This window comes from Aedes aegypti, chromosome 2 (genome assembly GCF_002204515.2).
Source record: "Aedes aegypti strain LVP_AGWG chromosome 2, AaegL5.0 Primary Assembly, whole genome shotgun sequence".
In the NCBI taxonomy this organism is placed as follows: Eukaryota; Metazoa; Arthropoda; class Insecta; order Diptera; family Culicidae; genus Aedes; species Aedes aegypti.
In genome coordinates this window covers 309,934,561-309,962,058 of record NC_035108.1, presented here as the reverse complement: position 1 = coordinate 309,962,058, position 27,498 = coordinate 309,934,561, and the positions used below count along the sequence as shown (strand labels likewise).

The 27,498-nt window shown below is 35.6% G+C and overlaps 1 protein-coding gene across 7 annotated transcripts in view; it reads right to left on the bottom strand.

Moving 5' to 3' along the window:
• Nucleotides 1–27,498, bottom strand: part of LOC5564970 (probable G-protein coupled receptor CG31760) — a 267,572-nt gene that overhangs the window by 14,969 nt on the left and 225,105 nt on the right. For 5 of the 7 annotated variants that reach the window (XM_021845678.1, XM_021845684.1, XM_021845677.1 and 2 more), the window contains exons 12-14: nucleotides 21,539–22,284; nucleotides 20,699–20,908; nucleotides 9,283–9,374 (exon numbers count right to left, since the gene is read on the bottom strand). In XM_021845678.1, coding sequence (XP_021701370.1) covers nucleotides 22,212–22,284 — 73 coding nt within the window. In that variant the 3' untranslated portion in view covers nucleotides 9,283–9,374; nucleotides 20,699–20,908; nucleotides 21,539–22,211. Of the gene's footprint in view, nucleotides 1–9,282; nucleotides 9,375–20,698; nucleotides 20,909–21,195; nucleotides 21,481–21,538; nucleotides 22,285–27,498 lie in introns of all 7 variants that reach the window. The other 2 variants (XM_021845682.1, XM_021845680.1) reach the window with 2 other exon arrangements.

Sequence of the window (27,498 nt, the reverse complement as noted above, 5' to 3'; positions counted from 1 at the left end):
CAATCAGTGGTGAATATCAGTATCTTGAAATATTTCATATTCACCACTGACATCGTCATGGAAACTAAGCGATGACAGCGCCACCACGATGTTGCTACTTGTGTTGCCATTCAAAAATACCGTTAATTGTCTTACACAGTTTTACAATCGGACTTCAACGTCTGTTAACTGTGCTATTATAAATAGGTGTGTTACTTTTCCCCGAACGCCAGTTCCACGAATATCCCGTTTCCCGAATAGACGGTTTCACCGATTTTTTTTGGTGCTCATAACTGTCATAACTTCATACCTTTCAGGGTACTGAATGTACCGGTCATCTGATATGCACCGTTCTTAATTTTATTAGAGGTTCTTTCGAGGTTGACCGTCTTCAGCATCTTTGTCAATATGTGTTAAGTCGAGAATGATCAAATATCTCCTTCTTTTGATTGCTTATCGTTCGTTCTAGTTCACCACCTTTCCACTTCAGACAATCAATTTCCGGGGAAACGGGTCATTCGGGGATGGCATTCGAGGAAAAGGGTCATTCAGGTAACTAGCGTTCGGGGAAATGACATTTTGAGAAACGACATTCGGGGCAAAGTAGCACAACCATTATACACTGAAGGAAAATATCATGGCACATTCATATTAGAATATATAAACTTTCTTTGTTCTCTTAACAATACCCATTGAATTTATCTATGTTTGCTTGAGCTGAAGTTAAGCCCTGAAGCTAGGTATGTTCCGCTCAAGTAAAGTAAAAATTTCTGCGGAAGATATGGTCAAGACATTTTCTACAGTGTTCTCCATTTAAATTGACATTTCATTTCATCTGCGTACTGCGATCAAAGAAAAATGCATTTTTTAGCGTTTCTTGCAATAAATTTCCCACGTGATAGGGGGTTACTTTTCTGTTGAAGTGCATATTTCCCATAAGATTGGTCATTAAGCCAAGAATAATCAGAACATTAAAAGAATCATTCTCATCATCATCATCATCACCATCATCACAATCATCAACATCATCATCAATTTTTAACTCTTCTCAACCATTCTAGCTTTATTATCAATAATCGCGAGTTAGTCCCATCTGTTAAATGGGCTAAGCAAAAACAAAAGTGAATTGATGCTTTTCTTTCAAACCTTCAAATAATTCCAGTAGAATGGAACAAATTTCAATCAATTATAAAACTTTCACAATTTCATTTCAATTCTGTTGTGAGATTTATATCGATAATTTCTCATTGCGGGACATTTCAACCAAACAGATCACTTTGTCTCCTTAGTGCAGCTATATAGTTTATTCATACAAATTACATCAAACCCGCAAAACACGGTGAAAAAAATCGTAAGATTGATGAGTTTCCTCGCATAAAACGCTTTTTTTCTGAGTTCATTTGTACATTTTGTATCGTCCCGTACACTCGTACAAAGTTAGTCGAATCAATCCGTAGCAGCTGTCAATTCAACATTAGGTATCATAAGTTAAGTCGCATAAGATCATAGGTTAGTTCGGTAGAATATTTATACACTCGCACTTTTGTACGCAGAAGGCTTATTCGCGACATCTTATAAGTGAAATGTTGCACGTGCAAAGCCTCCAGGTGATTTCTTTATACGTACATTATGGTTGTCTGGGATTTAGATAATAACACGACTTCACAAAAAAAAAAATGCACATCTAAAGTGACCATCAGTAAATATATCATACGATTTTTTGACACATTAAAATCAGAAAAATTTAAAAAGAATCCCTAAAAAAAATCTTGAAAACATAAGTTGGTGTCCGTTTTATATTGGCCCTTGATGATTTATGTGTTGTTAGTCTTGTGTTTTAACTGATCTGTTTATGGAAGATCTCTAGCGAATCAGGAGCTCGGAAGATTTCCAGAAAATGGTAATGCGGCAGAACGTGCTAGAAAAAGTCTTCTGAATATGTTATCCACATAATCTTGAAAATTGGTATGTTCCAAACCTTGTGTCATAACTGTTCCGTACATAGCCACTTTTTCAGATGAATCAAGTGTCTGGAAAACTTCCGGAATAATATTCGTAATGTGGCAAAAAAATGCTTGAAATGGTTTACAATGTCAATAGCATATTCTTGTTTTCATGACATTCTCGAGGAAAATCGGTTGACCAAAATGCTTCCAGATTATGGGTAGTGTTTGGAACAATCACCAACATGCGGAACTCGTTTTTGTCTCAAGCACCAAAATACCGCTATTTAATCAATTAGGGGTTGCTGAATCCATAGCCGTTTTCAAAAATATCAAGGCACGTCTAGTTTTTGAGATATTGGCTGTTGAAAATGCAAAAAATGACTATTTTAGCAAACTTGCATGCAAGTTTGCCAGCTTGTAAGGCAATTTATTTGCTTAATTTGCCACAGAACTCAAACTTTATGTGTATAACAATACTTATCGGCAAAGTTTAGAATACTTTCGATGCGGAAAAGTTATTTGTTGATGTTTTAAAAAAGTATTGTATTTTCTCATATAAGAAAACAAAAAAATTTATATGGAGAAAGCAGACATGTTGAAAAAATCGGTTTAATTTAAATTTAATCGCGCAATTTCAACCAAATTTAATTAAAAATGAAAGTTTAAGTGCAAAATAGCATGCTTAGAGGAATAGATCACAAAAAATGTTGATAAATTATACTTTAAATTTCATGTAAACATCAATAAAATCAGTGTTTTATATTACTTTGGTGACCTGTTGCTAAAAATTCTGACGTGCTGCAACATTTCTGAAAATGGCATCAGATTCAGCAACCTCACATCTACTCGAGACACATCTTTTGATCCTTGAGACACGCAAAAATTTCATTTTTATTACGCTGTGTAACCCATAAAATCTTAAAAATTGATGTGTCGCGAACATTGTTGTAAAGTTAATCCGTTTAAAATTATTACCTGAGGGATCTACGAGACTGAAAGATCTCCGGAATGTGTCAAATATTAAAATAGCCTCCAACATACTTTATTCATAAGATCTCAAAGATTGATATGTCGCAAGTACTATAACACAATTTATAAGTTTATGGTCACTATCTCGAGCAAACCAAGTACCCAGAAGACTTCCGGCATGTGACCAACAGGACAAAAACGATTGAAATAGCCTTCAACACACTTATTCATAAAATCTTGAAGATTGTACATGGGTAGAAATCAGAATCCAAAAACAAGATTATGACTCAAATCATGATATTTCAGAGTGTTTCCAGCTTATGAAAATACATCATGATTAAATGAGTCAGATTGTCGTAACGCAACGCACGCGTTATGTTTTTGTTGCGGATTGCTCGGAATCATGAATCACATGCCTAAAATCATGAGTCGCGCATCCATTTATGATCGACAGCTTTAAAAATGAATAAAAAAAAGCTAAAGCGAGAGTCGAACCAAGAGTCTTCTGATTGAGAGTCCTGTACCATACCACACTACCACTCTAACGTGTTGGAATGAGGGTGATCGAAACGAATGAAGTTATGCAATGCATCTCGTTTTGTGTTGTCAATCGGGATGATTATGAATATGACTCCAGGAACCATGATTTGTGGTCGTGATATCATGACCTAACCATATTATGAATTTCATGACTTGAAAATCATGATTTGGGAATCAAATTTTTTCCCGAGTACGCGTTGCAATTATTGTGCAAAGCTGATTCTTTTATGGCTACTTTCCTAAGAGAACCAGGTGCCCGGAAGACTTCCGGGACGTGGCCAATGTGATCAAAAATGATTGAAATAGTCTTCAAAATACTTTATTTGTAAATTCTTGGAGATTGATCGCAAGCCTTGCTCCATAACTGTTCTATATATGGCCACATTCCTAAGAGTACCAGGTGCCTAGAAAACCTCCGGAATGTGACCAAAAACAATTGATATAGTCTTCAACTTACTTGATTCGTAAAATCTTGAAGATTGATATGTCGCAAGCTCTGCTTCATAACCGGTCCATAAATGACCATTTCCCCAAGGGGAACCAAGTGACCGGAAACTACCGAAATTCAGCCAAAGTAGTCAAAAGTATCCTAAGTGGTTCAATGTGACCACTTTTTGATGAATAATGAAGAATGACATGTCGAAGTCCAGGTTTCTAAAGCATTTTGTAAGTGGACCATTATCCTGGAAAAAAATCCTACTCAACTGCACCCCGGAATAACTCCGGAGCTATGTGGCCAATATCATGTACAGGTCGGACTCGATTGTCCGGGATTCGATTATCTGGAATTTTAGACTCGATTATCCGGAATATATTTTTTAATGTCCTTGTTTTTCAGTTTTTATGCATAATTTTGAGATAATTTAGTATTGCAATAAACAATATGAATGGTTTAGCATTTTTGAACGTAGTTAGGGGGTTTGAAAAAGGGATTTTTTGTGTGTGCCGGTCAAAAAATGATTTTTCTTCTCAAGACCCCTAATGTTCCTGGAAATAATTTCTAGCAACGCCACTGCATCATATATATAAAACAACGAAAACAAATCTAATATTCAAAACTTTTATGACAGATTTTACTTTTTCTTTTAGTGATTCGATTATCCGGAAAAAAATCGATACTCCGGATAATCGAGTCCGACCTGTACCAGTAGTGGTTAAATTTTAAAAATCGATTCAGAAACAACGGAGATATGATTTTTTGGGTCGTTTTACGAATGCTCAAAACGTATCAAGAGAGGATAAGTCGTTTTTCAACCGATTTTCAATATTTTTGATGTTTTGAGAGAAGAACAGATGAGCGTTTTCAAAAACATCTAAGTATATTATAACTTGTATGTGATCTGGTCAAAAAATGGGAAAAAATATCAGGATTACCTTGAAATCATGTAAAAATAATCTCAAAACTAAAAACAATGAATTTTAATTTTGAACACTAATTTAAGGAACAATGCTAAAAAACTTATTTGTTTAATTTCCAATCAACTGTCAAACTTCGACAATGTTGTAGGTGCAGAACATATATTTTTGAATAGGCAAAGATTTGATTTTTTTCAAATATCATGAATGCCATCCAGTGACACAATTCAGAAAAATTAAAAAAAATGTCACTCTGAATGTATTGTCAGCCTTTGATGACAAATTTTGATCATCGCTCTTAAATTGCATGAAGCGTTTAAAGAAAACAAAAAAATAACGGTTTGGTACAGTTTTGGCCGTTTTCTAGGAGTATTTATATAGAAAAAATGAAAGATTTTTTCTTCAATCTGGAATATTTATAAGCGAGATATGTAAGATATATTGTACTAAATATTAGAATTTTTTGAAAGAGTTATCTTTACTCTTTCCAAAACTTAAAATATATTCAAAATAGTTCTGAAAATGACTAATTAGATAATGATAGCAAACACATCTATTCTCAAAACCGTTTTTAGTAATATCTCAAAATTAAGAAGTGTTGATTTAAAAAAAAAATCGTTTTCCAATAGTTTAAAACTAAACCTTTAACCTTCTACAGATCATTTCCATTTGCTCAGCTGCTTCCTATTTTTTCTTCATATTTTTCATATAATAACAATAGGTTTCTTCAAGAACTTTCTGGGAAATGAGATCTAGGTAACAAATAAAATAATCTCTATTCTTATTTTTCCATAAAAAAATTAAAAATATTTGTTTGCTGAAATACGGCAAAATGTTTGCTGAAGTTTATTCAACAAACAAAAGCTTGCTGAGTTCACGGTTTCAGATATGCTGAGGTCAATATTTATGTGAAGGTAACTAAAACGGCCCTTTGATTTTTTTACCTAAAAAGTCAGTTCCCATTTTTTTTTGAATAATTTCAGAGGTCCTCGAGCAAGAATAATTTTCCAAAAAGTGCTATGCTGTTTGAAATATCTGATCTAGAACATCGTACGAATTGAAACAACCAGGGTAACATGGCACAATACGCACTAATGGGGTAAAATGGCTCGACTTATTAGATCATTCCTAGATCGTTTCAATTTGTATTCCTTGACAAACGATGTTAAAATATGTTTACCAAAGAGCAGAGCTGGCATCTCCTCAGTGCAAACAGGAAAACACAAAGAGTTTGCACTTTGTGTTTATCATGAATGTGAGTGCAGTGCGACAGCTACACTTTCTCACTGGTTCTTACATCTTTGAGGGCTCTTTGTATGTCTGCTCTCGTTGCAATGCATGAAAAAAATTGACACAAAGTGTTGGTGGAAACTGATATACACACACTCTTTGTGTGTCTCATTGAATACCAACTAAATGGGGCGAACTTCTATCTGAAGATATGGGGTAATATTTGGAACGGGACCGACAAGTAGTTGACGAAAATCGATTTCCGATGTAATTTAAGAATTCAAGATGGCGACTTCCGGTTTGTCAAAATCAGTCCAAACCCATGCAGTATGGATATTTTTGTAATGGGGCCGACGAGTAGATGATGGAAATCGATGTCTGACGCCATTTTGAAATCCAAGTTGGCGACTTCCGGTTTGTGGAAGTCACTTTACTTAAACCCATGCAATGTGGGTATTTTTGGAACGGGGGGACGAGCAGATCACGGAAATCGATGTCCAACACCATTTGAAGTGATTTTCACAAACCGGAAGTCGCCATCTTGGGTTCCAAAATGACGGCGGACCTCGATTTCCGTCTTCTACTCGTTGGTCCCGTTTTGGAAATGAGCTAAGGTAAAATGAGCCATATTTCGTACACTTTGAGTATGTTTTGCCTACACACTCCGTCAGCATCGCTCTTTGCGTAATTGCTTACACTCTCTTTCCTACTGCGTGCCCTCATTGTGTTCATGTTGTTACACTTTGCGCGCGTCTGTCTCCTCTTTGTGCAGTGATTAAATTTTGCTCTTTGCGCGCATTATGCGAATTGATACCAGCCCTACCCAAGAGTTGCCGCTACAACCTTTGGACACCAAATCATTGATTTTCCGTTAATCTCCCGGTGAAATTTGACCATTTTTCACTGTTTCCGATGATTTTGTCAACGAATAAGCGTTTCCATGCCACAGATCATACTCATGGGAAGTTTGATTGCTGACTCTTTGTTTTCTCTATAGTAAGTGGCATTCTAACCCATCCATTCGGTCATTTTGAACCATTTTCACCATTTTCAACTAACTATTGGACACGATTGAAAAACGTAAAAAAGCCTCTAATTTGGGGGATGCTTCGATGATGATTAGCAAATATTGCAAACTTACTATTATGGCTTAGAAATGTGGATTTTATTACGATAAAACAATACAAATCCTTAAAGTGGTATCTTTGACTATTTTACCCTACTCTATTAGCCGTTATCTCCTATTGTTATGTAAAAAGGGAATAATGAAAACTATGATGGGGAAATGAGAAAATCGCCGAGTATAATGAGCTTCATATTATTGAAGGTTTTCCATGAATTAGGGAAGACAATAATAGCAGCTTTCCGACTTCCTCTTAATGTCATTTTTTGCACTGTGCATTGTTTAGTATCTGTTAATTATTATTATAATTCAGTGTAAAGCAGGGAATGTAGGTAGCAAGTTATCATTGCGTATTTTATATAATATAGCCAAAGTAACTCACTAATGACGGAACAACGCTGCTAGGAGTAAATTGATATTAGATCAAAGCCAAGAGCAAACACCAATTATCACAAAATATTTCACTAAACTGTTTCATATCAGGTTTCGAGATGTAATTTGCTTCATTGTCCTCATTGACTTTAGATTGCCAAACGGCATTACTTACCTCTAGGATACAGTGTCTTTTTAAATGATTTTTCATATCTAACAGCATGTTTATCAGATTTACACTGGATTATTATTTTACGTGTTCGTTTTGCACAATTTTTATGCGGGTGGCGACGAAGAATTTCCCGCTCCTCGTACGCCTCTTTCTTCCAGGGACCCTTTCGTAATCCCCCGATCCCCTTCACTTTGAAGCGAGCTGATGAGAAAAATACTGGCGATTTGTTTTTTTCAACGCGAACACATCCATCGCATAAAAATAGGTTTGAGTGTATGCTGTTTGAGTTTGTATGTTGTAGCATTGATCAGTGCTGGGAATGGTAATAGTAGTAGGCTTGACTTTTCGCGAAAATCACGTGGCTCTCCCAGTACAGTAGTTCAAAAACGTGAATCTCATCAAGTAGCCTCTGTTGGGTGCACGAATTTTCTAAACCATGAGTGTCATTGAAGGCTCTAAATGCGGGAAATGCAGCGGAAAATAGAACATTTTTCTACAGTAATTTCGGGTTGCCCTTAGCAACGGGTGTTTTGCAATTTTCAAGGCATTTGCCTACAGCAGCGATGGGCGTGAGTTTCACTGGCTTCGCTGACTGTGATTGGCTTTGTTTGGCTACTGTAGAGTGAGTTTCAGATTTTTTCCCAACCCTGGCATTGATTCCATCGAATCGAGTCTTTTGCTCTATTGTTCATGGCTCTGCTCGAATTGAAATCAAATGTTGCATGTTATCACGATTCGGGGATGCTTATTCCTAGTGACATCGAACATCGGTTGTGTGCAGAGTATTTCTTATTTTATGCTTTCCATTGATTTACTTTTTACAGTTAGTTTAGTTATGGTGACATGATCAACATTTATGTGGCATGTATGCTAATTAAATAGATTTCAACCAAAACTTGAACTGAAAACTTGGTTTTTCTTTAAAATTATTATTGAAACCTTCTAGACTATTTGAAGCTCTGGATGAAAAATTGACATGTACCAGATCCAACTCACTTTTTTTTATTTAATACACCACACATTTTGAAAATTTGTAGGAATGAGCTGGAACCATTCGATTAAAATCAATGATAAGTTCAAGAGTTTGTTTTGGATATTGCTACCACACCTGCTTCCACTCTAATGTCTACTGTTTTCATTTTTTTTTCTCTAAAAATCTACCCTACCGATGATCTTTGCTACAGTCCAGAAAATTTCATTGAGATTCTCATTAATAGACCCTCTACTCCTAAAAATCAATGTAAAAGTATGTTTCTTCATTGATTTCAATCACTTTAAGATTGTTTATTGTCACCACCTAAACTCATTGTGTAATCCTCCAGGCTACCGAGGTGAAACATTTCGTCTTATGTAACTGAAACATCCGAGGGAAAACCCAACAAGCATTTGTTGTGTAAACCAATGAAAGAAATCCTAACTTGGAAAATGATGATTATACGATAACCTGATAAATAGTTGACGGTTCGATACTCCACGTGAGATTCATAAGCTGCCTTTACTCAACTAAATAATTGAAACCGGCGGGTTTCTGTTGATATGGTAACTAAAACGTGCATGTATATGTGGGAAGTTCAATTTCAATTCAAACTAATTACCTCTACGGTGGGCCGAAATCGGATTGATTTGGGGTGTTGCATCGTGTTGGCAGTTTCTCATATGTTCGCGTTGGGTAACCTAGGATGCATAGCTGTGGATGAAGCAGAGAGAGATAACAAATCATGCTCAGAAATGTGTTGGGACTTGAAATATTTATTTTTGATAACTGATTTTAGGTTTTAGCATTACTTGTCGATTGAATCATAATTGCAATATTACAGGTGCTTATAACCTTGGGTTGGACTAGGTATTAGTAGGGTAGATGTACCAATAGTGGAGGTACTAAGCACGATTGAACTTCATTTAACCGCATAAATTCAAAAAGCGCAATTAATGTATATGTTAATGTTGTAACGGGAAGTATCAATCGTTGACTTAATGAGAAAAATGGTTTCATCGCAGTAATCCACGGCATGCCAATGAAAAATAAAACCTCCACTATTGGTTCACTGTTCCTTTAGTTGCGGTAAATTTTTAATTTGTGTTCCTATAGTTGCGGTATCCGTTGTTTTCTTATGGGATCCTCCACTATAGGAACACTTTACCACATCTGTCACATCATATCGTTCAATATTGCACATCTATCAAAATTGAACGAGATTTCAGTAATAATATGTTTTACCGGCTGAGTTCGTCATTTAAAGTCTACGATTAAGTGTGTGACCACTTAGAAAGATGGCGTCTTCGGCAAAGTGTTCAGTAGCTCAAGGACTATCATTATTGCAGCCAAGAGATTCGAGATTTTGCCACCAGGCGGCGCTAGGGAACATGGAATTTTCGTTATCCGGGTGGCTCAGAATCCTGACCACTTAGATAGGTGGCGTCTTCGGCGAAGTTATTCAGTGGCTCAAGCGCTATCATTATTCTAGTCAAGAAATACAAGGTTTTTCCATCAGGCAGCGCTAGCGAGCACGATTTTTTTTTGTTTTGCGGATATCACAGGATCCTGACCACTTAGAAAGATGGGATATTCGGCGATGCTGTTCAGTAGCTCAAGGACTATCATTATCCTAGTCAAGAGATTCGAGATTTTTCCACCAGGTGGCGCTAGAGAGCATAGAATTTTTGTTTTGCTGGTATCTCAAGATTCTGACCACGTAGGAATATGGCATCTTTAGCAAGGTTGATCAATAGCCCAAGGGCTATTATTATTCTAATCAAAAGAATCGAGTTTTTTTTTACCAGGCGGCGCTAGTGAACATGAAACTTTTGTTTTGCGAATATCTCAGTATCCTGGCCACTTAGAAAGATTGCGCCTTCGGCAAAGTTGTTCAGTAGTTCAAGCGTTATCATTATAAAAGCCATGAGGCAAGCGCTAGTGAACATGGAATTTTTGTTTTACGTATATCTCAAGATTCTAACAACTTAGAAAGATGGCGTCTTTGGCAAAGTTATTCAGTAGCTCATGAACTATCATTATTTTAGTCAACATTTTCGAGATATTGCCACCAGGTGGCGCTAGTGAGCATAAAACTTTTGTTTTGCAGATATCTCACGATTCTGACCACTCAGGGCAAAGCTGAGCTACTTGACAAGTTTGCCGAAGTTGACACCTTTCTAAGTGGCCAGGATCCTGAGATATCCGCAAAACAAATGCTCACTAATGCCGCCTGCTGGCAATACTATGAATCTCATGGCGTTTATAATTATAGCTCTTGAGTATGATAGCCTGTCGTGCTTACCGCTCAACATCGTGGAAGAAGGTATCATACTCAAAGCCGAGTTTAGCAACTGAGGTAAGATTCTTTAAAATCCAGCTGCAGAAGATATTAAATGCAGGATATTATCGAAAGAACATTTGAATCCACAGTGTATGGGTAAAAAGTTGTATTCCTGGATAATGCGTTAAAAAAATCTATACCATTACCTGCACACTAAGCTCTTACGGTGAATTTCACCGTAATCTCAACAGCTAAACAGTTTGGTGAAATAAAACACCGTAATTTCGTCGGAATTTTACGGATTCCGGTGAATTTTTATCGAATACTGTGAAAATTTACCGTACTCCGTTAATTTATTTTACCGAACCGTTTAGTTGTTGAGATTTCACAGGAATCCGTATAATAATGTAAGTGTGTGGAATGCATTTTACCGGAAGACCAAATATTCCATTTTTCGATGACCTTTTCCAGTACATCAATATAATTTTTCTTCTCCATAGACACTTCCTTGAAGGACATCTCCGAATTGCTATAAATCCAATGTGGTGCTAATCTTGCCGGCGTTATGACTCCACTGGGACAAAGCCTGCTTCTTGGCTCTGTGTTAGAGGAGTATTCCTGAAATTATTGACTTAGAGCCTATTGCAACTGACCATGTTTGCAATGCAAACGTTTATAGTGTGCCAAGTATGAAAGCACTGAAGATATTCCAAAACTCCTTGGAGGACCGACGCGTAACCATAACCCCCCGTTGATTACTCAGGCTAGAGAATTTTTATCATATTCAAATATTCAGTTTTCGGAACAATACATTAATGAGAGTATGTTGTGAAAAAATGAAGCAATTTGGTGCAGCCGTCTTTAAGTAATAAGCATTTAGGTTTCTTGTACCACGCTGGTCAAACAAAGATCTTCAAAACTTCAAAAACCATCATACCGTAATTTTCAGATATCTCCAAGAATTCTAAATCAATTTGTATGATATTTTCTGAGCAGCTCCTTAGTACTCGGTGTTTTATAGTCCACATTTTTTTCTGATAAATTGGCCAAAAACAAAATGGCCGCCGAAGACATTTTATATGAAAAATGTCGGTCCCTCAAGGAACATCGGAATATCTTCAAAACCAGATCACCAATGACCTATATCGACACAGATTGAAGAGTTTTTTGTGAACTTGTGAAAAAATGGTTCTGAAATATTGAGAAACAAAAAAGTTTTAACGATTTGAATATTTATTTTGCGGTAAAATATGATGCAGCCGGTAGAGGGGTTAATAAGGTTAACGACACTTGAATATAAATTTGCATTCAAGGATGCTGAATATTTATATGAGTGAGTAATCGACGAGAACAAAAAAAAAAATGCTGCATCCTAAATTTGCAAGGGTTTTGATAAAAATAAATTAGTAGAGTTTAAAGCATAAATGCAGTAAATTGACGCTTATACTGAGCTGTTCGGTAATTCAATTAGCATGATAATTAAATTAATTAACTCATTACGCGTGGTAATGATGGATAAATTATGGGTGAAAAAATGAAAAAAAAAAAATCCACGTGCTCGCCTGGGATTCGAACATATGCAACTATTTCACGTCCGAACATGTAGAAAAATATTATTCTTTTTTCATTCTCGTATGTATTTTTAACTATTTGATATTGTAAACTAAGAACTTAGTTTGGATATTGGGTTGCCAGCTATTTGAAAATCTGGACCATTGTGCGTCGGAAAAGTTGCCAATCAGGAATAATTTTCAAACGGCGGTATTTTATTCGATTGTACCCCGTTTGGCATAAGGTCGTTTGGCATAAAGCCGTTTGGCATAATGGTCGTTTGGCATAATGATTGACTTGAAATAAATATCGGCATTTTTTAAGCTTTTACCGAGATCAACACCACCGAGCCCACAGCAAAAAAATATGGTAGGTTCTAAATAACCGTGGTGTTCGTTCAGAGATTATTCGAGCTAAGAATTTCAAAAATTGTTGTGACATTATAGAGCATTACTAAATAAAACTCGTGACGTGTCTCTACATACTCAGAAGAGTACCCTTGAGCTTGTTGCGATATACATATTTGAAAACAGTAAATTGGCAAGGAAAATTCGCTGTTATTCATCAAGGGAACGTTCATAGAATATTTCGATGCATATCAAGCTCTGTCCCAGTTTGGACGTAACACTCGCTGAAAATTACTTGATAAAAGAATGATTTTTTTTTGCAAAATATCAAAAGCTCTATAAATGCGACTTAATGCAAAAATAGCCTTCATACGAGAGCAGATTATTTTTCGTTTAAAATGTTTCAGACTCTAACGCAAAAAAATCTTTTCACAGCACAGCTCAAATGAACAACGCATCTTTAAAAGAAAATATTTGTGGCAAATCTTTTCAACGGTTCAATATAAATTCTAATTTTGGAAGTGTACATCAAAAACACCGTCTATTATCGAGAAAAGGGAAAATTTGTGTTCGAAATAATATATTTTCCAGCATATCTCGTAAGGAGATCACGCGTTTGCCCCAAAAAAAAGTATATATTGAATATTGGCAGGTTCTGAAATAATTATAATTCTAACAACACACCTGGCAAGAATTGATAATAAAAATGGTTCACAATTAGCTTTACTAAATAATAAAATTTATAACAGTATAAACATAAAGAAAAGCCTATTTTTAAAAGAAGGCAAAATTTACAAATAAAACAATACAAGAATTGACGCCAAAAATTATTGCGACAATGACTGGTTCCCCCGAAAAGTGGTGACGAGAAAGAACGATAAACAGTCAAAAGAAGGAAGTATTCTGTCATTCTCGGCTATACACATGTTGGCAAAAATGCTGAAGACAGTAAAACTCGAAAGAACCGCCAATTAAATAAAGAAGGGTGCATATTAGATGGTCAGTTCGTTCACCCCACTGAAATGTATATAGTTACGACAATTATGGGTGCTAAAAATTTTCCGGGGGAGTGGGCTAGTCGAGGAAACGGGAAATGGCATTCGGGGAAACGACATTCGGGGAAAAGTAGCACAACTCATCAAAGTAACTGCAGTAATCGATTTCTCTTTTCGCTGATAATTTGAGCAGATCAATGTTATCGATTGCCGCCCTTTTGTCAGTTGTATACAAAAACACTTAAAAAATATAACTCCAAAGAACAGCCTATGCATAAAAGAAGGAGAAATTTATTGAAATTTAAAATCAAAAGTTTTCAAACCTATAATAATGGTTACATCATATTTAGGAAATAAAAATAGAACAATTAATAGAAGGGTAAATTTGTGCTAAATATATAAAAATCTTCAGTGCAAAAATTTGTTCGAATAACGAAACTTAAAAGAAGAATTAATATATGAAAGAAAAGTAATTTCTGGATAAATAATAAAATACTATTGGAAATAACTTTCCTAATATGCTTAAATTTATTCAAGAGTGAATGATTGTTGAATAGAGTATCATTTTGTATCAATTGACTCCAAAACAAGCCTTGTGTCATCAGAAAGATTTAATAGAAACGTTAAAACGAAAATTGTGAAATTCTTGGTTTCAGACTCATTATGCCAAACGACTATTATGCCAAACGACCATTATGCCAAACAACCATTATGCCAAACGACTTTATGCCAAATGACCATTATGCCAAACGACTTTATGCCAAACGGCTTTATGCCAAACGACTTTATGCCAAATGACCTACCACCATTTTATTCCACTACTTTTAGCTTGATCTTGCTAAATAGCTGCACTTTGCCACCACGAATAGGCCCTAAGATATGAGCAAATTTCACGATATATTTTATAAAAAACATTAAAACACTTATTTTGCGAAGGAAGCGACACACAACCCAAGTAACAATTTAGATTCTTACTGGTTCCATTTATTTTTATGATAGTTTTATCGTAGATTTGCATATTCTTCTAGGTTTTATAGTGATTTTAACTCAGTAGAAATGATCTTGAACCGTTTCTAGTTTTAAATACTTCTTCAAGAACACTTCGGATGCATCACATAAAACTTCATTTTCAATAAGAACAAGTGACCTTGGCAACAATTTTATGAAACTCTCGTACTTATCTGTAAGAACGCGCTCGAGCGAGAGTAAGAACTCTTGGCCGAGAACATCATAAATTTCTCCCCCTTCAATCAACGCACTAATATGCTGGAGGGTATGCTGGATTGTTCAACACCACATTGATGAAAATGTTTTTTTTTTTTTCTAGAAATGCAATATTTTCGAGGCGCATTGTGCGTTTCGGATTTTTCATGCATGATATTCACGATGTATTAAGCGTGACAACCGAAAACACAGGTAGGTATCGAAAAAAAATATACGGAAAGTTATCATCACAATGTTTTAATTCGCATTTTGTTTTATTATTGATTGACAATTTTATGAAGAAGTATTTTTAAATTCGTTAGCCAAACCAACACGATAAACATATTGCGAGTTTAACTTGTCTTGAGAACTACTTGTGGAAGGTTTATTGAAGTGTTGAGGATTGTTCTAAGTGTATGATTACAAGTTTTAAGAAATACTTGACAGTTGTTCTCCAACACCGTCTCTAGTATGGGCCACTTTAGTCTTATGAGAGGTTTATCATTGGGTTAGTGTAGGTTTGTAGAATTACTGGTTTTATTTCTAGTTTTATAGAATTAGTGTAAGAGAATACTTCAAGAAAAGTATAAAATTTACTTTGCTACTTTGGAACTGTGCCATTCCTAATTTTGCTTTATGTCGTGCGGAAAGCTCAAACAAAAGATCAAACATCGTGAATAACCTGATCGTCGTAATTTTTACAGTTGTCTTTATTCCCTAAGTGTGCACAGTGGGCCTGGCCCTTTTAATATTAGTATAATATCACTGGTATTCTACAAATATTAATGCTGACAAGAAAATGCCTTACCAAATCTCGGTATTTCCAGGATGCTTTTCAATATTGGCTGTGCAAGCGCTTAGATTAGATTAGATAAGGGGACAGAGGCATTTTACATATTTGTTACATTTGAATTGAATGCACTCAATGTGATTTTTGAAAGATAATTTTTATCTAGCATGAGCCTTAGTATTTTAATTTTTCAATCAAGCCTTCATGGCAAACACTGTCGAATGCTTTTTCTATGTCTAGAAGAGTAAGACCAGTAGAATAGCTTTCAGATTTGTAGGAACGAATCAATTTTGTTACACACAAAAGTTGATGAGTGGTCGAATGTCCATGTCGGAATCCGAACTGTTCACCGGCAAAAATTGAATTTTCGTTGACCATCGTTCTGTTCAAAATGACCTTTTCAAAAAGTTTACTGATGGAGGAAAGCAAGCTGATTGGACGATAGCTAGAAGCTTCTGCAGGATTATTGTCCGGTTTTAAAATTGGTAGAACCTTGGCATTTCTTCATTTATCAGGAAAATATGCTATTTAAAATATTTTTATCTAAATATATCCCTTTCGGGACGGACCATATTTGAGTGATTATTTCAAAATTTACCTTATAAACTCATCATCTCGTAGAACAAAACTTTCTTTATTTTGGCTGTTCTATCAATCTATGAACTTTTTAGGGTCAAATTCAGACCAGCACAATTGTGCTGGTCCGTCCCCAAGGCGGTCGATGTTCGAAAAAAAATATTTTTTTTTATTTTCTTTTTAAATTGCTCCAGTCATACCTTTTTGAAAAATTTTGGACCCGTATTTTTTTTATTTCGTCATTAGGGTGCTTTTTCGTGGAATAGGGTGACCCAAAAATTCAGAAATAATTTTGTTTTTTTTTTTATGTGCATTAAAATTAAAAAAAAAAATACTTTAATTACATGTGATTAATATAGATGATTTTTTTATAAATGGATCGAAAACAATGTACGAGATATGAAAATACTTCATATTCTTTCTAAGATTCAAAGCATTAGGTGACGATGACGTTTATCGCTTTAATTCAAGAACTAGTCTACGCCATAGAAAAATGGGTAAACATACATGTGTGAAAACTTATTGTCTTAACCAAACCATCTTGGTTATGCTATGTTTGTTTATATCCTCAAAAATTGTATAAGAGTTTTTTTCTCAAAAATAATTTATGGAATAAAAATTAAAATTGAAAATAATTATAAAGCTTCGAATTGTTTAGTGGAATACTTATAAATAAATGAAAACCGTATTTAGTACTGTACCATTTAATTCCACTAGAGTTTGTATCTTTTAACATATACGCGTAATTTGACCTATAAGGACTATAAGGCCGTTATCAGAGTCATGTACTAGACTCTAAAAGTAAGTTTATTTTTTTAGAGACACTTGGACCTTTGCCCGACAGCTTGGACGTTGATTACCAAGACGCATTACCAAGACGCATTTTTAAGCGCAAATAATTACCATCAAATTTCTTCTTCTTTATGACGTTACAGAAGCCTGCTTCTCAACTACTCATGAGAACTTCCACAGTTATTAACTGACAGCTCTCTTTGTCAATCGACCAATTTTGCATGTGTATATCGTGTGACAGGTACGATCATACTCTTCGCTCAGGGGAGTCGAGAAAATTTCCTTTACGAAATGATCCTCGACCGGCTGGACTCTAACCTACGACCCTCAGCATGGTCTTGCTGAGTTTACTATTATGGCTACCTAGCCCCAATATCAAATTTACTTTATTTTATTTTTTGCTTGAAATTGAATTTACGTCATTATAATATTAGTTTTAAGTACTTGGTAGGAGTGAAAGAACTAAGACGGATAGCTAACATATAACAGGGAATTCAAAAACCCTTTTAAAAACGCATTGTCAAAATCAGGTAATTAACCATATTAAAGCATGAATTTGCTCTTTGAAATTGTTACATATATTACAGCTATTTGAAAAATTACATGAAACAATCAATTTTTTTCGAATGTATTCTATTATTTGGAAATTATCAGATTTGAAAATAAATAAACTGACAATGCTTCTAATAAGACAATCCATACGACAGCTGCGATCAGCAGGCTTTTTTGTTTGCCATGAATTTTTAAAGTTGCACATTCGGTGTGACCGTTAGATTACAAAGGAAAATGTAAATCTCTGAGGGACGAATCAAACATGACGTCCATTGTTTTTCGGGATTTCTAGACCCCCCCTCCCCCATCTTTCACGCTTTTTGAATACCTAAATTTTTTTTAACCTAATACCTAACCACACTTTCATTGACACCCCCCCCCCCCCCCCCTCCAGCTGAACTATGGAAAGGAGATGGTCGCCGTAACCATACGAGTGCGGGCTTTGTATGAGCTCAGAGTGGTGCACAAACTGGAGCCGAAGGGCTCAGAAGGTTGCATGTAGATACTAACAAATTGACGGGTCGCCAAAGGGCGAAAATAGGTATTAACAAATTACTAACGAGTGGAGCCGAAGGGCTCAGCATGAGGCACGTCGTTGAACGGTTTTTAAAACTGTTAACAGGAGCCGAAGGGCTCAGCATGTAGAATAACAAATTGAAGTGGTGCGCTCAGCACGTTGTCCTCCCCTTCGAAGTAATACCGGAAGGTAGTTCCGGAGGGTGATGGTGATGGTACTAAACCTAGGAGAGTGTTTTTAGTGGGGAAAGCACTAAGTGGATCCCACACCGCGCCAAAAATTACACTGGCATGAGCATGAACATATACAGGCCAGTCTATGAAGATTTTTAAACTCCTAGTTGCATGAAACAAAAAAAAAAACCCCTCCTCTAAATGATGAACGTAATTTTTTAATGACCCCTGACCATACTCGTAAGTTTTGTTTTCCTTTTCGTTTCGCTTACATGGGTACTTCTAGCTGTCAACCCTACCATGGAAAGTTTCCTGGTAAGCATTATGTACGATTATGACCTTCGAAGGGAGCATCAAACGAATCAACAGACTAGCATGCAACGCCAAATGGCACAGTTCCTGACAAAAAAACCGAGCTGAAGCGGGAATTTAGCCCACACTTCTTTGATCGATGCAGCTAGTTACTTTGCAACACTATACACACGGCAATGAAGTCCAGATTTTGTTGTTTTATATTTATCTTTACCGCCTGAGGCGGAATTCGATTAAGTGCAGATTTTAATTTTTAATATATCAGTCTCAACAATAATCTAGGCTCCAGAACTTCATGCATTGCTTTATTGTTTAGTTGAGTATTCCATAGTACTGCAAAATCTTAAAGTTTGCCAGTTTAAAACGCATTTCGTAGATCAACATAATAAACAATATTTTTGCAAGTAATCACGGAGAACAAAATATAGTGTTCGTAATCATTTTTCCGGTCAATTTAACTATATTTTAAGGTTAATTTGGAGATAACTAAAAATATAGTTGAATTGACAGTATATTGTTAAGCATAACTATACCATATAGTTGTTGATAACTATATTTTTGATTGAATTTACAAACGTCAAAATTTAACTATATTTTAGTTGACTCAAAGTGAATTTTATTGAGTTTACAATATTTTGCAATGTTTACTCAGCATTTTGTTCTGCTATATCAACATATCTGAAAAGATTCGGTGCTGCTTTATCGATCTAAAAATAACATTGTAAAAATGAAAACAAAGGGCGAGTCGACAAACTTGATATGTGGTCTCCTGCGTGAGAGGTGGTCATCTTAGCACCTACACTATTCCTTGCAAGTTAGAAGTAAGTAGATTTGTGAGCATGACTTGAAGTCTAGGGAGGTGAATGTTTCCGAATAGTGATAATTATCAAAATTATAATTGTTATAAGTACAAGTGGATAGCTCAATCAAAGAAGTGTATGTAATTGATTTGACGTTAATTTAGTGTTGACATAAGTTAATTTTATTTCGAAACAACTATTTGTGCGTCAGTAAAACTAATTGACAGAATTGTTATCTTAACATACAGAAATTCTTCTGCGTGTAGTTTTTGTACGGTACATAATTTTTATGATTCGTATGTAATCACTCATTCATGTTCCAATACTATATTATGCACTATTGTGGACATTAGAACCAGATTCAACCACTTAACTTGATCAAAATACTGAAAATGAAAATTAATAGTCCTCAACGAACATCGACCGGGTAAGGGCCGGCACCAGCACAATTGTGCTGGACCCACTTTGTCTCTCCAGAAATTTTTGCTGTGTGAATCAATTCACATTTGGTCTTCACCATTTCAAAGAATGACTCTTTCACTCTCGATTAGTATCTGTGCATACCTAGAAAAAACGAAAAGTTGAAAAGTTGCGACAGATAAACCTTTTTCAATTCTTACGATGTTTGTTTACCCTGAGCTGGTGTTTTCTAAACACGATGTAAACAAAAGTTTTTGCGCTTAATTACAAGTATCAATGATAATTCAATAATCGAAATCAAAAAAGTTTGGTAAAACAATGATTTATTGGCTTAAAGAATCATTCAATGTCATGGGTGCCGAACAATTGTGCTGATTCGTCCCGAAAGGGATATCAACCAAGAATGATAACCTCCCTTTTTTGTTGCGCCACTGCAGTGGACTTAGAGACTCAAAACTATTCAGTACCCCTTTTTCAAGCATATTTCATCGAGTGATGCCACATTTCTTGAAACATAACGTGTTCCAACGATTAATCACTACCTAGTGATGAAGTTTCCGTTAAAAGCGAAAGTATGTTGTCCGTCCGTTTACAGCATTCGGGTCATCTAGCCCTTACCATGGCATGGCAAAGTTCAACGTGACTGGGCACGTATTTGGTGATTTGAGTTTTAGGTGCTTTGATGAATGATGGTTGGGTAGTAGAGCTGCTGTATGATGTACTTACCTCGAACGCTATGAACGACAACGACCAGCCAGCAGAAGCAGAAGTGGATGGTGACATTCAAAAAGCATTTAAAAAAGCTGTAGCGCGCTGTTGCTCATCATCAAAGCGGAAGCCTGATGGGAGGTCCATGGGCAACTTCCGACATCATGCTGACAAATTGGTTTTCAGCTTCTTTCCACCCACGGATCCGGTGAACCGGCGGGATAGTGTCTGGAAAAGGTCAGTGGAAAAAAACAGACAGAACGAATTTGTAATTTAGTACGGCATCCGCCTTGATTTTCGACGTGCTTTGACCGTTTTGTATGGAAAATGATAAATTTTTGTTTCAAATATATTATCCAGTACTGTATCTGGAAGGAAGTTCAGGCTTTTGAGCTGCATCAATCTGCCCTGTTAGCAACTTTTGTCCTAGAAATACACTTCATCAATTGCTTAGACAATCGCATTACAACAGATCAAAGACACTATTCACTATTCTGAAACAAAGACCAACTTACATGGCCAAGATGAGGAGACAATTTACACAACAAGCTATCGTACACGTTCCATCCACCGCGTATCAGGGTGAATAATGATGATGATAGTAATGATAAACATTCCCAGCATTATCATCATCACCATTATCGTTCTTTGTGCTCATCGTCACCACCACGGTCAATGTGTTACTAGCTTCGTTGTTACAACAATCGACAGGAGACAGTTTTCAGTGAATCTCGTACTAGTGTTCCGTTACATGGCTCGAGAAGCATTGCAGTCGATAGGTACTTGAATTTTGAATTAATCTTTTGATAATGTCAAAATTTGTATTACGCGTAAGAAATCTCTTAACTATTGACTTACCTTCGAAGAATTAGTCTTTACAACCAATTACTCCGGTGATCAACATTGATGTAGCAACAGACGCTGACTGGACTTGGCATTGCCCTTAATTTTTCAAGGATCACACCAACTGCACATAACTTCACTATCAAACATAAACAGGGATTCTGCTGTCAACAGTTTTACTCGGTGATTCATTGCTGTTGTGGGACGTTTGGGTGAGGGTAGGATTTGTGATGGAATTAGGCTCGGAGTCGTCGCCGGTCACCGTTGCCCCGGAAGAGCCTAGCTGGTCATCGCCGAGCCCTGCAGCTCCATCAATTACGTGATTGTTGTTGATTCGATTATAATGCTGCTCCTGGAGTTCTTCGGAATGGGACAACGTTGTTTGGGCCGGGTGTTCCGATTCGGATTGGTTATTATTACTGCTACTGCTGCTTGTGCTGATACTGCAACTTTGGATAGTACCGCCTGGGGGGACATTTTCACGGCTGCGTTGACGAAGATTGTAATTCATGTTGATGCTGTCGTTGTGGTTGGTGCTGTCAGTCGCTGTATACGTTGGGGAAGATGACGAAGGGGGAGTTCCGTTGGCGGGTGGCAATCCCTTTCGGGAGGTGGTGCTTTGCGGTGGGGTTGTGATTATGACGACGACGGGTGCGGCTGAGCAATCTCGTCCACCTCGGTAGCCATGTCATACCCTTTCGGTCCCGTTAGACTGTTGCTGGGATTGATGCTGTTGTTGTTGCTGGGAGGTTGATGAGAAGCTATACACACAGGGAGACAGGCGGAATGGAATCGAAACGGCACATTTTAGTGGGAGGTTGAAACATAAATTTTGAGTTACAAGGGAATTTATAGGAATGATTATGATTATGACAATACAGCTCTTGAAATTAATTCCTCGCCACGATATAAAAAGTTGAGCGTGATCAGTTTCGTATGTTATTTTTATTAACCACATTCAAGGTAATTGAATGAATGGAATCAAATTCAGTATAAATCACATATTTTGATGTACGATGAATGTGGAGGCGTCAAATGGATGCTGAAATCGATTCCCATCGGTTTTCGGGAATATTATGGCTGCAAGTAAATTTTTGCTATGTAGGTATACTCCCAAGCACAGCTTTAGATAATATTGAAATTTATTTTTGCTGTTGTGTGGTCGTCGATTTCGATAATTTAGCTTGTTGTTGTTCGGTTGCTGAAATTCTCACACTTGAGAGCAGCAAATTGTTCCCATGAAAGCAAACTGATAACTGTATGTAATAATTGAGAGCAATTAAAAAACTTATTAAGATATAGAATGAAGGGTTTTTTTTATATTTAATTGAGTATTTTCGTGTAATTTTCTTATGAAAACCCTTGAAAATATCATAATTTGAAAAAAAAAATCTAACAATTTTATAATTTAGGTTAAACACAAAACAGAAACAATTAGTTCTCAGCTGTTAGTCATAATTTCAAAGTGATTCATTTAATTTGATGAATACGTAATCTAAATATGTATCACAGCAATTATTGGAAGCAAGACAATGATCTAGTTTTGAGGGTATAAGGGGAGATCACCCAGTACTGGACATACTGGACAGGTTGTGCTACAAAACAATCAGATATGAGAAGAAGATTGAAACTCTTCGCGGGTCGCACAAAATGAGGCGGGTCGTACGTCGGGCAGGCCTGGGTTAGATCATTATATCTCAATTTTTTAGGCGATGGTCGGTATTGACTGGTTCTGTAGATTTGTGCTCTTGAAAACTCGAGGTTTGGTTTCGATGCATCTTCACCTTAATGGCAAATTTGGGCTGGATTCTTCTAATGTAGAGAAAAATTTCACAAAGTTTTTCAACCTAGGCAGGTTTATTACCGAATCCAGAACATTATCCTATGGAAGTTTCTAACACAATCCTTAGTGAACTTCTTACAGGATTCTGAGCAGAACAAACTTCTTCAGATTCTAACACAGGATTTTATATTAGGTTCTGGGTGGGATTTCTGAAAGAATCCTATGGGCAATTTCTACATCCGTGCATTCATTCCTAGAAAACACTGAAGTGGATTATCAAAAAAAAACTAGATGATATTCTGACTGAATCCTATGGAAATTTTTGAAATAATTCTGGGAATGTTTTTTTTTATAAAATCTTGGACAACATTCTCACAGATTTCAGGACATTTTGTTTTTAAAGAACGCTGGGCTAGACGTCATCATGAGCACAATTTTCTCTGAATCTTTGGCAAGATTATCATAGAGGCGAATATCTATTTTCAGTTTCTTCAATAATATTTTTATCACTTTTATTTGATTCTGCCGAAAAGAATTAAAATTATTGCATTAAAAAAAGTTTGGACCGCCTCAAATTATAGTTTCTGATATTTGTCCTGCGATTAAAAAAGGTTGGGCAGGCCTGGTCTAACCATGATGGTGTATTAAAAGGCAAGAAAGCTAGAATACATTGAAGTAGCTAGGATTATTTTCTGGAGGGGACCTAGGGAAGGGGGGGGGGTTGGGGTTTAGCAAATACTTGTTCTAAAGAAGCAATAATCACAATTGCAGAATTGCATTTTACAGAAGCAATACAAAAAATGTAGTTTTTAACAGTTTTGTCTGGATTTTATTTATTTGTTCAGTGATATTTGTAAAATTAAATTTTCGATGCGAAAAAGATACATTCATTTTGTAATCCAGTCAAAAATCCTTCAAGATTTTTAGCAAAAAAAAAAACTTACAAGTCCTTTGTGATTCTTCCACGAACTTTTCAGGTATTCAACCAGTGCTTTGGAGAGATTCCTCAGAGTTCGTACTTTTTAGTTTTTTTTCTCCAAGAATTACTTTACCAGTTTTCACTGAGTTCGTCCTGGGATTCCCAGATTTTCTGATACCACCAGAAAATTTCTCGAGGAATCTCTATCGACTTGCTTAAAATATGTCTTGAAGAATTCCGCCAGACAATGCATACAAATTTTTTTAATCATTTCGCCTGTAAGGTCCACTATGGTCCACATATACATTTTAATTGCTAGTTTAAAGTATCCTCCAGTTGTTCATTAACATTTTTTTCAGGATTTTCAGGAATCACGGAGGATTTCTCCTGAAATTGTACAAAAAAATCTAGGAGTCTCACCAAAAATGTCTTCAAGATCACCAAACAAGGATTCATTTTACGAATTCTTTAAAGAGTTTATCAGCAATTTTTTCAACTTTGCTTTGAAGTTCTTTCTAAAATTCCTCTACAGGATTGTTTGAAAAATGGCAGCAAAAATTAAATATTTTTTCCAGGTGTTTCTTTAAGGATTCCTCGTAATAATCATTTGGAAAAATGTTATTCGTGTTTTTTCAAAGAAGTTCTCCGAAGATCTATCTGGATTTTTCACAGTTAATTAATTTTAAGATTTCTCTAACATTAAGGAGCAATTCTTCAAAACTCACTCGAAAATATTTTATTTCAATAAATCTTTGAGCTGTTTAGTAGATGAAAAACCGAATTTAGTACTATATCATTTAATTCCACTAGAGGGCATTTTTTTTAAATTATCGGACAGGTTTGGGCCGGAGGTTCTCCGATTTGCATGAAATTTTCACCAGAGGTAGAGCTCGTGGATACATGACCAAAAGTGAAATTCAAAAAAATTATAGTGGCCTATTTTCCCGGAAAACTCTAGATGAATTTTCACGATTTCTCTATACACCCCAAACTTCGAAAATTCATATCTCCTGAACTATGCATCGTAGAACAAAAGTTTTTTAGTGAAATCGAAAGGAAATTTTCTCAGCAATCTATTAAAAATATAAAAAGAAAAACATTTTTCGGAAAATTTTTCACCATGGAGAAAATTGTCGGAAAAATTGCGAAAAAACTACTGCGTTACACTTACAATGCGTGTAAATTACTGCCGCCGTTAGCGCACGGTTATGAGGCCCACAATAGAACACATTTTTCTATGGGAAGCGTGCGGGTGGTCATCGATTTTTCAGTTCTGTCACCTAAACGGTAAAAGATACCACTTTGACGTCTATGGACGAAAGTTAGAGTATGGATTGATGAGACAAAAAATACTTTTTTGAAAATTTTTCATGATACAGACGATAGGTTTTTTTACCGACAATTTTCTCTATGGTGAAACATTTCCCGAGAAATGTTTTTCTTTTTATATTTTTTATAGATTTCTAAGAAAGTTTCCTTTCGATTTCACTAAAAACTTTTGTTCTACGATGCATAGTTCAGGAGATATGAATTTTCAAAGTTTGAGGGATATAGAAAATCGTGAAAATTCATCTAGAGTTTTCCGGGAAAATAGGCCACTATAATTTTTTTGAATTTCACTTTTGGTCATGTATCCACGAGCTCTACCTCTGGTGAAAATTTCATGCAAATCGGAGAACCTGCGGCCCAAGTTGTCCGATAATAAAAAAAAATCCCCTAGAGTTTGTATCTTTTGACAGATACGCGTATTTCGACCTCAACTGTAAGGCCGTCTTCAGTGTCGTATACTAGACTCGACAAGTCTAGTGCACGACATTGAAGACGGGCTTGTAGTTGAGGTCGAAATACGTGTATCTGTTAAAAGATACAAATTCTAGTGGAATTCAATGGTATAGTACTGAATTCGGTTTTTCATCTACTTACATATTTTATTTTGTTTTTATATTTTTTTCAAAAATGCCTATCTAAGAAATGTTTAAAGAAATCTAACATTTCTATAAAGTTCCTAGAGGAATACGTTCAACTGTTCTTTTAAAAAAAAATCCGCGGAAATACTCAATGATTTATCGAGTTATTTGCTCAAGGATTTCTTGGATAATTATATTATTCTTTCCTTAATTTGCTTCCGAAAAATTAGCCAGAGATTCATCTAAGTACTTTCCAAAGATATTTTTTCCTTCAAACCGTACTCGTCATTCTTTTAGGATTTATTTTATGAAATTTTTCATCAGATTTACTAAGATTCTCGAAAAAAATTCTAGAAGTTCCATCAAGTATTCTTTAAGATTCTAGAAAAAACTCTAAAAAAAAAGAAAGAACTTTTTTCCGAATGGTAATTTCAGGCTTGTTCCATAAATAACAATTAAAAATTTATCCACTCCATTTTTGGTTCAGATCCAGGAATATCTCAACATTTTTATATTATCATTTTTATAGTGTACAAAAATAAATTTGAAAATATTGATATGAATTTTGACATTGAGTTTTGATGATGTATTTTAGTAGGGGGAGATCCCCCAGTACCGGACACTTAAGCCACTAAATTCATAATTCGAAAAATATTGGTATTATGAGCTCGTGTTACCCATTTATGATAAATATTATCATTTTTATAGTGTACAAAAATAAATTTGGAAATATAAATATGAATTTTGACATTGCATTTTGATGATGTATTTTAGTACCAAATTGATCGATCTTGAAACGTGGCACCCAATACCGGACACGATCTGAAAATGCGTCGAATTCTGTAAATTTGAACATCATTGAATGTGTTTACTATAGGAATAGTATACAATTGCCAATTCAATGCATTTGCAACATTTACAAGAACAATTTGAGTTTTTCTTAGTTTACAAGATGTCCATCAAAATCCTCTTTCATATATGATGAAAACTAGCACATTTTACGATGTTGTTCTGAATGTTCATTCTTCTTAATTTTATCGCATGTTTGATACCATGATCGACGGAATCCATGAAAAATAAATGTATTTTGAGACACTGGTGCAATAATTACAAAGATAACATATAACAAATCAAGCTGTCCGAAACTGGGGGACAGGAGGTGCTTAACCCAAAATTGTAATTTGTCCGTATTTGGTTCAATTATGGTACAAAATACATTTATATTACAGTTAACTCTCCCTTACTCGATATTCGCTATCTCGATATCGAGTTAGAGAACCATAGTAAAAGTTGGTTTTCATGGCTAACTCGATGGTCCCTTGGATAGCAATTGCACTGATTTTGTGTTCTGTAACTCGATACCTCC